Source organism: Sapajus apella, unplaced genomic scaffold (assembly GCF_009761245.1).
Source record: "Sapajus apella isolate SASKATOON/1434 unplaced genomic scaffold, GSC_monkey_1.0 scaffold13, whole genome shotgun sequence".
Classification (NCBI taxonomy): domain Eukaryota; kingdom Metazoa; phylum Chordata; class Mammalia; order Primates; family Cebidae; genus Sapajus; species Sapajus apella.
In genome coordinates, this window is record NW_022436953.1 from 17,629,530 (window position 1) to 17,647,459 (window position 17,930).

The following is a 17,930-nucleotide window of genomic DNA, read 5'->3' on the forward strand; positions in this document are numbered from 1 at the left end:
CAGGCAGGAGGTCCCTGGAGCTGAAGTTGTTTTTCCTCCAAGAATAGGGTACAATAGTGCCCCAGCCATGTGCCTGGCATTTCTGGCAGCCTCTACCCACCCCCCATGTCAAAAAAAAAAAAAAAAAAAAAAGGTCTAGCCACAGAGCTCCGGCCAGCAGAGGAGCTGCCTAGTGGCCACTATATTCAGCCACTCTCCGCATGGACCCTGTGATTATGGCTCTTTCCTCCCACAGTTTACCCGGAAGGCAAGTGACCGTGGCCAGAGTGGCCAACCTCATCTGGATGAGTTCTGCCAAGTTCCAGGCTTGGTGGGGGGCAGGAAGTGAAGGAGCCACAATGGGGAAGTTAGGCCACCAACCCTCAGTGCACTTGGAAGGAATGGTGCCGAAGACACTTCCGAGCCTGTCCATTTCAGCCAGCCCTGGGACAGACAGGCTCGGGCAAGCCTGACCTCAGGGTTTTGGTGGCTGATGTCTCAAAGACAAGCCTTCGACAGGACTGAGTGCTTTGCAATGCTGTGTTTCCACCCCTCTCTAAGCCTCTGCATTCAAGTCACAGGCCCGGAAGTTAGGAGATGGAGCTTCTTAGCCTGCCTCTTCTGTAACGAGGCAGCTTGGCACACTTCTGGGCCTCCCTGGAGTCCTGCCAGGCCCCTCCCTGGAGGCTTTAAGGGAAAAGCAGAGAGCAAAACAGAGCAGAAGAGTGAGGCACCACGGAAGACAGCATATGTCCTTCCCACGGGAGAGAAAACGTTCCGCCAAAGACAGCACCTTTGAACGTGATGTTTGACTATCAAGGCAGTTGCTGACACCAGCATTTATTTCTCTCTCCTCTTCCTCAACACAGACTTCTATCAAAAGACATAAAGGCAGAACTGTGGGATCAGCACCACACACAGCTGCTTTCTTCGAACATCTGAATTATGACTTCCTGTTCCTGGGATGATGCTGGGAACAGTCAAAAAGTTTTAGGGCCAGATTCCTTATCCAACAGGCAAGGAGGGGGTGGCCTGTTGAAACATCCCAAAATACATCAACCCAAAATACCACCAACCAAAATGTGGCTTCCAAAAATAACTCCGCCAGGCCGGTCTGTGTGCTGGCTGGGAGGAAGGAAAGGTAGAAGAGAACCAGCCTGGACCTCCCCCCATTCCCGGAGCGGCCATCCCTTCAGCGATCCCAGCCACATACCTTTGCCTTGAGACTCTGCATTCTGTTGCTTATTGATGGTCACTTTGTTCATGTAAATGTACTCCTCATCAGAGCCTGCAGAAGGAAGGAGACGGGGGCTTCGTGTGACTTCATGAAGAGAAAGGGCCTCTAGCTAGATACCCTGTTCCCCCAGAGCGCTTTTCATCTGTTTGCGTTCCAGTAAAAGCACACGGCATTTTCAGGGGATTGAAAGAGTAGTCCAACATGGAAAGAGCTGACATTTCCAAAAGAGAAATGACAAGTTGCTGACTGCTAGTTTTCTAGCCTGGCTGAAGGTGCGGGGGCAGGTAAGATACAGGAGGATAGCTTAAGGAATAAAAATCTTGCACTTTGAGAGGCCAAGATGGGCGGATCACTTGAGGTCAGGAGTTGGAGACCAGCCTGGCCAACATGGTGAAACCTTTTCTCTACTAAAAATACAAAAGTTAGTCAGGCATGGTGGCATGTGCCTATGATCCCAGCTACTCAGGAGACTGAGGCAGGAGAATCACTGGAACCCTGGAAGCAGAGTTTGCAGTGAGCCGAGATTGCACCACTGCACTCCAGCCTGGGGAATGGAGTGAGACTCCATCTTAAAAAGAAAGAAAAAAAGAAATCTTAAGTTCAAAGATCTGCCTTCTATCCCACCAAGTAGAGATGTGTCTGAGCTTCCTAGCATTACATTTAAATTGTAAAATATTTCTGATCGGCTGGGCGCAGCAGCTCATGCCTGTAATCCCAGCACTTTGGGAGGCCGAGGCAGGTGTATCATGAGGTTAGCAGATCAAGACCATCCTGGCCAACATGGTGAAACCCCGTCTCTACTAAAAATACAAAAATTAGCTGGGCATGGTGGCGCGTGTCTGTAATCCCAGCTACTTGGGAAGCTGAGGCAGGAGAATTGCTTGAATCCCGGAGGCAGAGGTTGCAGTGAGCTGAGATTGCACTCCAGCCAGTGGTGGGGGAGGAGGGGGTGGAGAGGGAGAGAAGGAGAGAAGGAGGGAGGGAGGGAGGGAGAGAGGGAGAGATAGAGCGGCTCCATCTCAAAAAAAATTTCTGTCATTCTCACTCTAGTCTGAATTACTTGAATGGGTTAATCCGTGTGATATGTAGATAAGGCAGGTCACACTGAAGACTTCGAAGTTTAGCTCCCAGGCCTCTAGGGCCATTGGATGGGTGAAGGGGGACTGGAATACCCAAATCACATGAGTTCTGAGTTTAAAGGGGTGAGTATCCCAAGAGTAAGAACTGGAGAGGCACCAGCCACTTGCTCTTCCCTATAGATTATACCCTGCGGTGGCACAACCCATGCCCTCCTTTAAAATCACTTCTGTGCAGTTTAAGTCACCTTTCCCATGCCTGTCTGGGCAGAGAAAAGCTGGCCTCATAACTCTTGCTCCATTTCCAATCCCCCAAGGCCCCTTTCTTCAGAAGCGTTCAGAGGAAGCTCATCCCAGTGTTTCTCTTTGTCAAAATCCTCTTGAATTTCTTCTGCAGCCTGAATTTGCATTTCCTAGAAACTTGTGGCTGATAAATTCCAGTGGCTGGAGACCGCATTACTGAGCCAAAGGACCCAATTCTAACCTCTGGCAAAGGAAGCAAAGCAGTTCAGCGTCCCTCTGTTCCACAGCCACAGACCGCCCGAACTCCAGCCGACAGGCCTGAAGAGCAGGGCCCCGAGAGCCAAGAGGAACAGGAGAGGGCTGGAAGCAGCCTCAGTGATCAGCGCCTGTGTTCATCACCTTGGTGCCTTGCCCTGACAGGACCAGTCAGCAATGCCACCCCGTGCCAGAGACTGCAGAATTTATGGGCGGGAGCTGAGGCACAAATGGAATGAACCAGAACTCAGACTCCCATCCATTGAGACTCAAAGGGGGCTGGGTCCTTTCTCCAGAGCATGGCGCAGGTGAAAAGCGCCCTGCAGGGAGAGGCAGGAGACGGGTCTCAACCAAAGCTTTGCCATACGGCATAAATCTAGGCAAAGCACATAACCCTTGTGCCTCTGTTTTCTTGTCTGCATAGCATGGAAAACAATCATGATGAAATATTGCCTGTTCAACCGAACTCTTCCGTTTTCAAGAGTACAAAACTCAGGTACTAGGGGGCTTGAAAAGGTAAGGTAACCCTGCAACTAACAAAGACGAAAAATGACGGCTTAAAACATGGGAAATGACTCAAAGGCTGAACAATAGGAAAGGGTAACATTAACAATGGCACATCAACACATGTAACGGCACGTCACCTCTCAAAGCGAGAGGGATTACTGAACAGTATATAAATTGGCATGGCCATTTTAGAGATGATTTTGGAGGATAAATTTTTGTGTTCATATTCTTTGATCCAGCATTTCTACTGCCAGAAATTTATCCTACAGATAAACTCCAGCATTTACAGAAAGTTCTATTTGAGGACATTCATTGCAATGTTGCATAATTTTTTTTTAAAAAAAAGAATATAACTTAAACATCTACCATTAGAGGGCTATTTAAACGTTAGGATTCATCCAGCATTGAACTCCACCCAAGGTAGCTCTGTGTCTGTTTACGAAGATATCCAAGACCACGAGTTTAATTATAAGATCATGTTTCAGACTAGCAGAAAAAGTTTATGAATTGTCAACACATGGAAATGTGTGCATGCAGCAATTCTAAATATAAAATAATGTAAAGCAGAAACAGAGGCAAACCACAACCGCTCCAAAATACTCAGATAATGCTGATAAAAATCACAAAAGGAACTGGAACATAAATAGTGTTCAGTGTTCATTTTTCTTATATCATTAAGTTCACACACCTGTACAAAAAAAAAAGACAAATGTTGTTGTTTTAAATGTTAGATTCTGAGCTGGTGCTTTCTAAAATGACGATTTGTAAATTGCAGAGAAAACTCAGGCTGGCCACTTCATGAGGGTGCATCGGCCCACCTTGGGTGCGCTGTAGGCTGAGGCTGACTTGGTTTTGATTCCCAGAGGATTGCTAATCCAGGACTATCCAGGTTGGGAAGTAAGAGGCTCCCAAGACCCTCTGCAATTGTGGGAAAAGTACAGTAAACCTGGTCCCAGACAGAAAGGCTGCGGACAGGGAGGCCAGACTTCTCAGTCCTGTTTGAGAGGTGGCAGCCTTGGGCTAGAGAACTTTCTGTCATTCACTCAATTATCTCTAGAAGTGCATTCAGCATCAGCACTGTACTAAGTGCTGGGTGTACAGCAGAAAACAAAACAGATGTTGTCTTTGCCTTTGTGAGCCCCATAGTCTAGCAGGGGAGACAGACCTGAATCCGATGGTCACACGGGGGTAGGAAATGACTATGGCCTGAAGGTGTTGGGGAGGTGAGCTGGAAGTGCTTGGAGGTCTGCAGAGGGTGGTCTTTCCCAGAGAACTGGCATGGGGTGGGGGAGGAAGAACATGAACCTCTTTGCTACCATTGGATAGAGAACAATTGACATGCTTTCTATGACAGGGGCATCCACTGAAACATCCCTAGAGCCTCTGAGGGTGGGGGTGGGGGTGTGAGGCGGGTGTGGGGGCTGGCAGGGTGGGGACACAGCTCTCACTGGTGAAGGCTGAAAGAGACCCCAGGGACCAAGCCCTCCACAAACAGATCCTAGTTTGTGCCTTGACCTCTCCATCCAGACAAAAAGCAAAAAGCGTAGAAAATTTGTGTTACACCAAGAAGAAAAAAAAAAAATCAAAGATCAGAAAACCCAGATAGACAATTCCATTTGTAAAGTGTAAATGCACACATACACATCCTGCCTAAAATGCGTGCAAGTGCCCAACAGTTCAGCCTGTGTGGACCACAGCTATCTAGAGATGATCACCTTGCCTCCACCTACAAGTCTCAACAGGCTGAGCTAATTTTTTGATAGAGGCAGGCCTGGGAGGCCGAGGGAAAGAATGCTATAAAGTCAGGTGTGGTATGTGTGTTTAGGATTCTGTCCTATGCAACACAAGTCACTGCAGGGCAATAGAGCAGGTGGAGATAAGGTCAGGTCCACCTGCCCAGGCCCAAGCTCTGGCTCTGCCCTCAAGCCTTGTGCCCTCAGGCAAGTGACTTGCAGAGGCTTGGTTTCCTTGTGGGTAAAATGGGAATAAGCTTTGGGATGAGGAATGAATGCATGTCACTTACTACATTAAGTACAAGGACACAGAGTACACAGTAAATATTGGCTGCTATTGTATCTTCTGCAGACTCTACCCACTTTGCAGTCAAGGGGTGCAAAGAGGACCGGAAAGGAAATTCTGTTAAACTGTGGCTACTAACAAGTGGGCTTCACTTCTGAGAACACAAGCCCCAAGCCTCAGAGTGGCTGTGCATGGGTGGCACTCTGGAGGCGATTCACCTTGGGGAACCCGTGACCAGTTCCCAGCAGATTCCCACCCACTACAAGCTGCAGAGTCCAAGGAGAGGGGAAGGCCTGACCTTTATAAGAACTGATCAAGGGCAGAACAAAAGGGTTATCCTACAGGAAGCCACATCACAGGTTAATTCAAAAGAGACCCCATGTAGGAGGCGCTGCCAGAGCGGTTAGCACCAAGAACCATGAGTCAGACCTATCACAAACAGGTGTTTTCCAGTTCCCAACAGAAGCGCTCTTTATCATTGAATGTTCAAGGTAGAGCACATCTAAGTGGTCTGGGGAATGTGCTTTACAAAGGATTCCACTGATGAATCCTTCATGGAATGAGTCATCCCCCTCTAACTTTCCCGCTTTGTAATGTGGATTTCCCATCTGCGTTCCCATGGTGGACTTCTTTGATGTGTTGCTGACCAGCACTCACGGCGGCAGACGGCAGGCTGGTGAACGCTCCCTACAAAGCCTTCGGGAGCCTGGGAAGCTGCAAAGGCTGAAGGAAAACACCTCTGATGAGAGGCTAGGGCAGATGATTCCTCCAGAAGAGAAGGTAAATGGGCATATACCAACATGCCTCAGCTTTATGACTGCTATTCAGAGACTAGAGACTAGTTCCACAAGGAACAGAGGGGAGAGGCCTCGAAATGTAACCTGGCAGTTCAGGTTGGATACAACGAAATATTTCTGGACTGTGATGACGGGCAGGTGGAGACTTCCCTTCTCTGGCAGGACGTGGGCTGCCCCTGCTGAGAGGCAGATGGATTAGATGCCCTCACATGGTCCCCGACTGTCCCCAAACAGCACTTCCAATTCTCAAACATCTGACATCAAAATCAACTCAACTGTTAGGACTTCACAAAAGGTTTTTCCTTTCTTAAAAGAACCTGAATTTGCTAGAAAGAAAACCACATATCCACAAGAAGACTTATTCAAGAATGTTCCTAGCTGCCTCATTCGTAATACTCCAAATCTGTGAACAATCCTAGTGCCCATCAATGAGTGAAAGGATAAACAGATTGTGAACTATTCACAGGATGGACTACTACTCAGCAACAAAAGGAACAAACAGCAGACACATGCAATGGCATGGATGAATCTCCAGAGAAGAACCCAGAAATACGGTACACATCATATGAATCTGTTTCTACAAAGCGCCAGCACAGGCAATATTAATCCGTGCCAGGAGAGAGTCAGCACAATGGTTGCTTGTGTTGGGCAGCTGGGAATGGCCATGACAGAACTTTCTAGATGATGGAAATGTTCTATATCTTGTTTGGGGTGATAAGGACACCAGGGGTAAACAACTATCAAAACTCACTGAATTATTTTACATATGTGCACATTATACGCAAACTCTATCTCAATTTTAAAAAGACAGAAAAATTATGGACTCAGGGTTCTGTAATTTACAGTCTTCCAACTATGTTTTCCCTTGGGTTGAATCATATTGAGCAGGTTATTTAAACTCTCCAGGTCTCCGTTTCCCCCTCTAATGATAGCACCAGCCTCACAGAGAGGTCTTGAAGATGAACTGGGTTATTACATGTACTCGTGGGAATGCTCAATACGCCCCCGCTATTATTACAGTTTATTATTCCATTTCTACTTTCAACCAGTATGAAGGAAGAGTGCTTCCAAAATAGTTTAAAACCTCACTCATGGGCTATGTTAAGTGGTGAAAGATTTCTGGGGCTCCTGCCCAAGTTGGGTCAGTCCTGCACCATTGCTATGTGGTGAAATGTGGCCCCTCAAAATTCATATAGTAAATCCTAGCACCCAGTATACGTCAGAATATGACTGAATTTGGAGATAGGGTTTTCAAAGGGGTAACTAAGTTAAAATAAGGTCATTGGGGTGGCCCTAATCCACTATGACTGATACCCTTATAAAGAGAGGAGATTAGGGCCCAGGCACAATGGCTCACACCTGTAATCCCAGCACTTCAGGAGGCCGAGGTGGGTGGATCACCTGAGGTCAGGAGTTTGAGAACAGCCTGGTCAACACAGTGAAACCCTGTCTCTACTAAAAATACAAAATTAGCCAGGTGTGGTGGCAGGTTTCTGTAATCCCAGCTACTCTGGAGGCTGAGGCAAGAGAATTGCTTGAACCTGGGAGGCGGAGGTAGCAGTGGGTGGAGATCATGCCACTGAACTCCAGCCTGAGTGACAGAGCAAGACTGTTTCAAAACGAACAAACAAAAACAGAAAATGAGAGCCAGGCGAGGTGGCTCAAGCCTGTAATCCTGGCACTGTAATCCTGACTGAAGCAGGGCAGATGGCTTGAGGCCTGGAGCGAGACCAGCCTGGGCAACATGGCAAAATCCCATTTCTACCAAAAAAAAAAAAAAAAAGAAAGAAACAAGCTGGGCATGGTGGCATGCACCTATAGTCCCAACTACTTGGGAGCCCAGGAGGTTGAGGCTGCAGTGAGCCATGATTGCACCACTGTACTCCAGCCTGGGTGACAGAATGAGCCTCTGCCTCAAAAAAGTTAAATAAAAAGAGGAGATTGGGACACAGACACAGAGGAAACCCATGTGAGGACACAGGGAGAAGACAGCCACCAGCACGCCAGGGAGAGAAGCCAAACCTGTTCGTACCTTGATCTTAGACTTCTGGCCTCCAGAAGTGTGAGAAAATAAGTGTCGTTTATAGTGCCCAGCCTGTGGCCCTTAGCTGCAGCAACCGGCACGGACTCACAGCCATTTGTCTGCGAGGAGGCCTCTGCCCCCCGCCCCGGGACCCACACTCACTGCTGCTTTTGGTGTAAAGCCGGAGGAGCTCCGCCAGGCAGCTCTTCTTCACCAGCGCTGTGCTGCTCAGATTCTCCTGGTCCAGGATCTTGAGGAAGTCATCCAACTCTGTCAGCAGCTGCTCCAGGGCTAGGGACAGAAAACAGAAGACACTTACAGCACCTGCCCTCTCTCCAAAGGCCCAGCTAAGATACACCTCAAACCCTCTGGTTCCAAGAGGAAGGGTTTGGTGTGAGGTCTGGCAGCGTGTGGGGGGAGTGGGCAGGAGGTGGGATTCCCAGCTTCAGGGCTACAGGGAGAGACAAGCAGGCCTTTGGCTCGGAGATGAAGAGCCCCCACTGAAGCCCCAGGCCTACCAGGTGCTGGAGGAGTGATGACGGCCTCATCCGCCAACTTCCTATCTCCTCCACTGCAAGCGTCTGCCCTCACAGGACTCTCCAGGAAACTAAGAAAGCGCTACCTCCAAAGCGTTTTGAGGGCCGTTGAGCTCTGCTGTTAGAGCTGCGGCTAGAATCAGGGTTGGTCTCATCTTGATCCTCTCTGGGTGGCTTTGGGCCCATTACTTCTTAGGTCTTTTAGTTCAAATGCTTTAAGTTCCTTCCAGCTCTGAAGTTTTATAGTTCCAAGCCACACCTTGGCTGTATGACTTTAAGTATGAATCTGTTCACAGGTTGTCCATGTTTAAAAGCCACCCCTGAGGCTAGGATCCGTGGCTCACACCTGTAATCCCAGCACTTGCGGAGGACGAGGTGGGCGGATCTTGAGGTCAGGAGATCAAGACCATCCTGGCCAACATGGTGAAACCCCGTCTCTACTAAAAATACAAAATTTAGCCGGGCATGGTGGTGCATGTCTGTAGTCCCAGGTACTCGGGAGGCTGGGGCAGGAGAATCGCTTGAACTGGGGAGGCAGAGGTTGCAGTGAGCCGAGATCATGCCACTGCACTCCAGCTTGGCAACAGACTGGGACTCCGTCTCAAAAAAACAAAACAAAAAGCCACACCTGTTCCTCAGAAGCCCCACCTGGCCTCCAAAGCCCCGCAGACTGCAGCAGCCTCACCCATGGTCACTGTCACACTCCACAGCCCCGACACTGCACCCCTCTTTCCTTCTCTGGCTTTCATGCTTCCTGGTCTTCTCTGCTAAATCACACCTGTCCCTCTGTTGCCGGTGGTAGTTATCATGCGGATCTGCAGCAGCCTCAGTTCTTGCCTCCTCAGAAGAAAGAATTCGACTGAGGCAAGTTTTGGAGCAGAAGTAAAAGTGTGTTAAAAAGCTTTAGCTGGGCACGGTGGCTCACACCTGTAATCCCAGCACTATCAGAGGCCAAGAGTTCGAGACAAGCCTGACCAACGTGGAGGAAACCCCGTCTCTACAAAAATACAAAATTAGCCAGGCTAATTGTATTTTGCGAGCTCCTATAATCCCAGCTACTCGGGAGGCTGAGGCAGGAGAATCGCTAGAACCCGGGAGATCACTCCATTGCACTCCAACATGGGCAACAAGAATGAAACTTTGTCTCAGAAAAAAAAAAAAAAAAAAATCTCTAGAACAGTAAGGAAAGGAAAAAGCAGTCCAGCTTGGAACACAGCCACACGGGCGACTTGAGAAACCAAGTGTGAGGATTGACCCCGTCACTTGGCGTTTTATACACTGGCATACTTCTGGGATCTCGCGTTACTTGCCCTGCCCCTGAGAGCTTACTGGGAAGCTGCCGATTGGTTTCAGGTGTTTTCTATTAGGAGTCTGCCTTTCCCTGCACTGGCTGTGACCAATGATTACTTAGAGAAACAGTTAACAACTGCCTGACCATCACCTCGTGGTTCATCCAACACTCCTAGTATGTGGGACAGGGTGGGGCGCCCTCTCCTGCCCTGCTCATGTCTAACGAGCTACCCGCTGTAACACCTCAGGTCTTGGTCTACATAGCATTCCTCCTGAGACCCCTTCTCTGGGCCTCTTTAACAGATAATCCCATGTTATCAGCACTGGCCTCTGTGGTGGGCTAAATATTGAGCTTCCAATTGATGTGCATGACCTGACCCCCTGAATCTGTGAATATGCTACTTGACATAGCAAAGGGACATCACAAATGTGATTTAATTAAGGAGATTATCCTGGTTTGTGCAGGTGAGCCATTATAAGAGGGAGGGAGGTGGGTAAGAGTCAGGGAGATAAGTTGCCACCATGTTGGCTTTGGGGCTGGAGGAAGGGACCATGAGCCAAGGAACACAGGTGGCTTCTGGAATCTGGAAAAGGTGAGGAAGTAGATTATTTCCTAGAGCCTCCAGAGAAACAGAGCTCCGTGGACCCCTCTCAGATTCGGATCTCCAGAACTGTAAATTAATGAGTTCGTGTTGCTTTATATCACCAAGTTTGGTAGTTTGTTACAACAGCAATAAGAAACTAAGACACCCTCTTACAGCTCTGATTGCTCCATAGTGTAGCTGTCTGCATCACCATTTAGCTGCAAGCTTGAAGGACAGGCTTTGTGTGGAGCTCACATTTCCAGGGCCCAGCACAATGTCCAATAAATATTTGTGGACTTGGGCAGACGTGGTGGCTCATGCCTGTGATTCTAGCACTTTCGGAGGCCAAGGTGAGTGGATTGCCTGAGCTCGGGAGTTTGAGACCAGCCTGGGGAACACAATGAAACCCCATCTCTCTCGGCCAGGTACGGTGGCTCACGCCTGTAATCCCAGCACTATGGGAGGCCGAGATGGCTGGCTCACCTGAGGTCAGGAGTTCAAGACCAGCCTGGCCAACATGGTGAAACCCCATCTCTATTTTTTTAAAAATGTAAAAAGTAAAAAAATAAAATAAAATAAAGAAAGAAAAAAGGAAACCCCATTTCTACCAAAAATACGATAAATTAGCTGGGCGTGTTGGCGTATGCCTGTAATCACAGCTACTTGGGAGGCTGAGACAGGAGAATCACTTGAACCTGGGAGGCAAAGGTTGTAGCTAGCCGAGATTGCACCATTGCACTCCAGCCTAGGCGACAGAGGGAGCCTTAGTCCCAAAAAAAAGTATTTGTTGACTAAACGAGTAAATGGAAGTTTAGTGGCCTGGATTAGAACTAAAGACAAGCCCACTAAAAATCCAGGTATCTACCAGGTCCTATCTAGCCAAAATATTGGAACAGATGGAATTTAAAAAGCATCTCCTCCACTTATCTAACTTATATAATACAGTCACAACACTGAGAACCCAAATAATTCTTCCCCCAAATGGTGTCCATGAGACCAACTCCTAGAGTTTTGTTGTTGTTGTTGTTTGTGTTGTTTTATGTGGTTTTTTTTTTTTGAGATGGAGTTTCGCTCTTGTTGCCTAGGCTGGAGTGCAATGCTGTGATCTTGGCTCAACGCAACCTCCGCCTCCTGAGTTCAAGCAATTCTCCTGCCTCAGACTCCTGAGTAGCTGGGATTTACAGGCAGCGCCACCACCTCACCCGGCTAATTTTGCAATTTTAGGAGGGAAGGGGTTCCTCTATGTTGGTCAAACTGGTCTCGAACTTCCGACCTCAGATGATCCACCCACCTCCGCCTCCCAAAGTGCTGGTATTACAGGTGTGAGCCACTGTGCCTGGCTCTAGCTCCTGGAGTTCACCACATGAACGAGCTGTTCTGAAGCCTGGACTCCAGCAACGTGCCTACCATCTAGAACCCTTGGTCCCTCCTGCTTTCCTCGTGATTGCTCTGCTCCAGACCAGCATAAGCTCCCCGTCTGCATGGGTAGCCCTTCATTTGTGTCACTGTGGGGGCAAGTCAGTGGCTAAGGAGAAACAGGCACTTTGTGGGAAGCCTGCACTTATTTGCTCACCTCACCCCCACCCCCTTGTCTCCCTGGCATTGCTGGTAAGTGCCACTGTGACACTGAGCAGATTTACAAATAACCAGCAAGGAGGGAAGGAGGGAGGCAGGCTGCCACTGGGCACACCAGAGTACAGGGCAGAGACTAAGGTCTTCCAGTAGTCAAATGTTTGCCCAAAGAGCATGGGCTGCAGGAGCTTCTCTGCAGAGAGAGAAGCATCAGTGGGAATCAGTTACTATGGGCATCACTAGAGGCTGCACCCAGCAAAAGTTGCCCTATTGACTTTGACCTTAACCAGTAAGGCCTCCCACCAACTGACCCAGGGGAGCTTCTCTGCTAGAGCTAGAGGCCTCTTCCCCATGCCCTGCTGTAGCCAGACTGGCTCACCAAGGGCCAGGAGCCACACTGTCAGCATCATAGTGCCCACATCCAAAGCAATGGTGCTGCTGGGCCTGGATGACTGAGCTGAACCGGAGCAGAACAGGAGACAGCACCAAGATGGGGAAACTGAATTCAACAAGGAAATGAAAGGAGAGCGACGGTGGCAAAATCCCAACTCTTGCCTGAGATAAAGTCAGAAGGGACCATAATCCAGCTTGACCAATGTGACCCCTGGTAGTCTGCAAACAAACATTTCCTACCATCAAGTCCACGAGCATTGATTCAGCATCTACTAGGCTGGCCCATGGAAGCATTTAAAAGAAAGAACGAAGCATGGTCTCCCAACTCAAAGGCCTTAGCTCGCGTCGTGTTTTGTTTCTAACAGTTACTCATGAGTTTCCTGTCGGCTGCAGGAACTCAAGAGGCTCAAAAGCAGTGAGCTTAAAGAAGCCAAACCAGGGAGAATAAATTGAGGACAAGGACACTGGGCCTTGAACTCAGCCTCAGGGGACAGGGGAAAGTGAAAGGGCCTTGCAAGGCAATTGGGGTCTCAAGCTGCATTTTTCCTGACTTCTGAGTTTCTCAAGGCTGTCCCTCTGCTGCCACTTCAAAAATAAATAAATAAATAAAATAAAAGCCACAGAAACTCAAGTATCTTTTCACTTCCGCATCCTTGGCTATTCCCAAAAGCTGCCCGATTCCTGGAAAATGGCCTTTGTTTCTATTACACGTGAGCCAATATGTACCAAGCCAAAGGGTGGAAAGTACTGGGACTGGCCCCGGGGAGGCAAAGGTGACCCAAGGAGTCTTCAGGCCTCCCAGGGGCCCAGTGAACACAGGGTAAAAAGAGAACTAATCCAGGGATGTTTCCAAGGACCAGCAATGCAATGAGGAAAGTGGGGCAATCTCTTGAGTTTATTAGGGAAACGAATTTTGGCCTGTCATTGAGGAATGCATAGGAGCTCACTGGGGAGGGGCAGAGATATTTTAAGAAAAAGGGATGGCCGGGCACAGTAACTCACATCTGTAACATCTGTAAGTCCAGCACTTTAGGAGGCCGAGGTGGGTGGATCACCTGGTATCAGGAGTTCAAGACCAGCCTGGCCAAGATGGCGAAACCCTGTCACTACTGAAAATACAAAAACTAGCCAGGCGTGGTGGCGTGTGCCTGTAATCCCAGCTACTTGGGAGGATGAGGCAGGAGAATCGCTTGAACCCAGGAGGCAGAAGTTGCAGTGAGCCGAGATCACACCACTGCCCTCCATCCTGGGTGACAGAGCAAGACTGTCTCAAAAAGAAAAAAAAGAAAAAGGGATAAGATGCTCAGAAAACTTGAGCCCTGCAAGCACATAGTGTGTCTGGGAAATCACCCAATGGCTCTGTGTATCGGGGGCACATGGAGCATGGCGGAGGACGGATGAGCCTCAAAGGGGAGAAGGTGGGCTTTGAGGCCAAAACTGTGGATTGGGGCGACGCAGATGAAGAGGGCTTTATCATCCTGCTTAGGACTTGGTGCCTCATTCGGCAGGGACATGCAAGGCTGTTTTTCAAGCAGACTAGAGAGAATAATCCTGAAACAGTGGGGAGGATGGATGGAAGGGGGTTGGCAGCGGAAGCAGGGAGGCCAGTTAGATGAAGACTCATGAGTGCATATGGAATGATGAGGGTGTGCGCTAATTACAGCAGCTGTGCCCCATGCCATCAGCTGTACCACCTCAATTCCCACAACCACCCTGCAAGTGCACAGCTGCGGGAATGGGCTAAGGAGGCTGAATTACAACCTAATTTGGCCAATCCTTGGTGAGTTGTGGCATGGGGGATCACATCCAATCACTTCCAAATTCAAAGCACTTGTGTCTGCTATCTATCCGTTGGCTGTAGTCATTCCAAGGGAGCCAGGAAAGTATATCTGAGTCATGGCCCCTGCCCTTCAGTCCTTCATACTCCACAAGGTAAAGGGTGTAAAGATGAAGAAAAAGAGTGGACTGGAGACATGAGACAGGGAGAGCCCACAGGACCTGCCGACGTATGTCGGCACTGAGTGGTGGAGACGCAGAACGCTGTCAGACCCTGGTAAACCAGGCAGCTGCGGTGCCTGCCTGTCGGGGAGTGGGGGGGCCAGGCAGATACGTGGGGGAGAGTGACTCTCACGTGCTGTCTGCTGAGGACAATGTCAATACCCTCCTTTTCTTCTAGGCTGTGGCAGGTGAAGGGAAGCCCCAGGGTTGAAGGAACGCAGGCCTGGGGACTAGAGAGGGTCCAAAGGAAAGGCTGTCATTCCCCTTCCTCTGTAGATCAGTATCATTATTCCAGGTCCAGCCAGCCCTTCTCCATGAAGCCACCGTGACCAGCGGCACTCAGCCCTCTTGCTGGCACTACCTCCCGAGGTTGTGGACTGTTAAAACCAGTTGCGCACAGTCGTCTGGGTGTGTGTCTATCTCTGGGGCTAAGCAGAAGCTCTTTCTGGTCAAGGGTCGTATTTTGTAGATTTGGGTGTCTGACAGGGCGCTAAGCACACCGGAGGCCATCAGGGATTCTCCTCCAGACACACCCTTTCGGGGTCCAGCCACAGGCTTGGGGAAATAACAATCAACAAAGGCAAGGCCCCAGTGTGTGCCAACCTCAGTGACATTTTTCAGCCCCCAGGGCTCAGAGGGATGGGCATCCCTTAGAGGAATGCGGCTGCTGCCCGAGGCCCTGGAACCCGCTCACCACATTTCCTTTCTCCCCCACCATCCCCCACACTTTCATTTTGGTCTCTTCCTCGTCCTCCCGTGGAGGGAGGGAGACATAAATGTGTTGTTCATTCTGGAAACTGTAGGCCCTTGTGCAGGCTTTCCATCCCGGCTCTGTTAAAGTTCAAGGTTGTCTGCTCAGGGTCAATAAGATTCTTGTTGTGGACTTCCAAGGCCCACGCAGGGCTGGGCGGTTCAACTGCTCGATTCATTGCCCTCGGCCGCGGCGATGACCTCCTCCCCTAGCTTTTCTCATCTTGAGGCTGTCTTGCTTTTTGGTCACTAAGTTCCCAACCATAAATGCCTTCCCGACACGCTGAAAAAGCCACTCTTCATGGCTTCCCTGCTGTTTTATGCACACATTTTTATTTATTCAGCTGCATTTGCTGAAGACCTGAGATGGACATGATTTTCCTTCCCAATGTCAAGCTGAGCAGACCTGCGCTTTATGTAGAAAGACGTGCACCCCTCTCCCCAACGGTTCCCAAGATCAGGATCAAGCCACTGAGTGTATTATCCTCATGAGCCCAACTGCTGGGGAGCAGTCAGAGTCAGGAGCCTTGTGAAGGTTTCTACAAGAAGCAACAGCATCCTGCAGATGCCAGGGAGGGAGGAAAATGTTGAAGAACTTCCTCCTGATCAGAGAGGGCTCTCAAGTTCTCAAGAGGAGCTTCTGGAAAAATAGACCCCTTCACACCACCTAAGAAGGGTGACCTCAGAGCAAATGCCCCCTTTCTTCAAAAATGCAAACCATTGAATCAGCCTTTACCAAGTATCTACTGCGTGTCTGGCCTGTTCATAGAAAGTAGGATATTTTTCATATTTTTATTTTACTTTACTTGTTCTTTGAGACAAGGTCTCACTCTGCCATCCAGGCTGGAGTGCAATGGTGCAATCATGACTCACTGCAGCCTTAACCTCCTGCGCTCAAGTGATTCTTCTGCCTCAGCCCCCCATAAGTAGCTGGAACTATAGGCAGGCACCACTACAACCTGCTAAGTTTTAAATTTTTTGTAGAGACAGAGTCTAGCAATGTGGCCCAGGCTGATCTTGAGCTCCTGGCCTCAAGGGATCCTCCTGCCTCAGCCTCTCAAAGAGCTGGGATTGCAGGTATGAGCCACCACACACAGCCCTCTTTCTTTTTTTGTGATGGTAAAATAGAGATAACATAAAATGTACTATTTTAACCATCTTAAAGTTTACAATTCAGTGATGTTAAGATTCCCAGACTTGTGCAACCATTACCACGAACTAGTTCCAGAGCTTTATTACCTCTAAGGAGAATTAATTAGGCAGTGACCTCAAAGGAGAATTCATTAGACAGTGACTTCCCTGTTTCCTCCTATGCTGAGAGGCTGGCAACCACAAATCTGCTTTCTGTCCAGTGGATTTGCCTATTCTGGGTATTTCGTATAAATGTTGTTTCCAGCTTCTTTCCTGTAGCATTATGTTTTCAAGGTTCATCCATGTTGTAGCATGTATGGCTACTTCCTTCTTAAGACCAAAAATAATTCGATTATACGGTTATACAACATTCTACTTATCCATTCATTATTGATAAGGCAATGAATTTTTTAAACAAAAAACTTTTTTATTGGGATATAATTTAAATACAGTAAACTCTCTTTTTTTTTTTTTTTTTTTTTTTTTTTGAGACAGAGTTTCACTCTTGTCACCCAGGCTGCAGTGCAGTGGAAAGATCTTGTCTCACTACAACCTCCACCTTCCTGGTTCAAATGATTCTCCTGCCTCAGCCTCCCAAGTAGGTGGAATCACAGGCACCCGCCACCATGCCCAGCTAACTTTTTTTGTAGTTTTAGTAAAGACCGGGTTTCATCATGTTGGCCAGGCTGGTCTCAAACTCCTGACATCAAGTGATCCACCCCCTTCGGCCTCCCAAAGTGCAAGGATTACAGGCATGAGCCACCACGCCTGGCCAACTCTCCTGCTTTTGCTGAGCAATTCTATTTGTTTTGACAAGCACCCTCAGCTGTGTTAACCGTGACTGCCACAATGAAGGCACAGAACCTTTCCACTACCGAAGAAAGTTTCTCTGTGCAGCCCCCTCCCTACTCCCAGACCATGGCAGCATGAATAGCTTTTGGAGTCTGACTTCTTTTACTTAACATAAGGCATATGAGATTCATCCAGGTAGCAATGCATGATAAGTTTATTCCTTTTTCTTTCTAGGAAGAATCTTTATAGCCCCTCTGCTAGGCACTTCTGCACAGAACAGCAGTTCCTGCATTCCAGCACCAGACTGCCACACTCCCAAAGGCACCTTACTGCTGACTTTAGAGGACGTGCCCTGCTTTAAGTTCACAGAATGTATGGCCACTCTGAGACATGCATACAAGAGGCAAAGCAGTGATTCTCAGCCCAGGCTGTACCCTGGAATCACCTGGGGAACTTCAAAAGTCCGGATGCCTGGGTGCACCCCCAGAGACTCTGCTGTCATTACTCTGGGTGTAACCTGGTGCAGGACTTTTCAATTTTCCCAGGTGAGTCTAATGCACAGCCAAGGTTAAGAACCACCTAAAGTTGTGATGATTTGATTTATGAAGTCATTTTACCTTATAAAATTATGTGTCAAGTTCCTTAAAAAGCAAACTTTCATAGTGCTCCTATATGACAATTCTGATTTACATGTAGAACTTTCTAGACTCATGCCTGTTACATAAAGTCAGATATACTTGAAAATGTT

General features: G+C 48.5%; 1 protein-coding gene across 6 annotated transcripts in view; it reads right to left on the reverse strand.

Moving 5' to 3' along the window:
• Positions 1-17,930, reverse strand: part of AFAP1L2 (actin filament associated protein 1 like 2) — a 115,527-nt gene that overhangs the window by 39,906 nt on the left and 57,691 nt on the right. For all 6 annotated transcript variants that reach the window (XM_032281710.1, XM_032281707.1, XM_032281706.1 and 3 more), the window contains 2 exons: positions 8,299-8,427; positions 1,193-1,267 (listed from right to left, as the gene is read on the reverse strand). In XM_032281710.1, the coding sequence (XP_032137601.1) occupies positions 1,193-1,267; positions 8,299-8,427 (204 nt within the window). The remainder of the gene's footprint in view (positions 1-1,192; positions 1,268-8,298; positions 8,428-17,930) is intronic.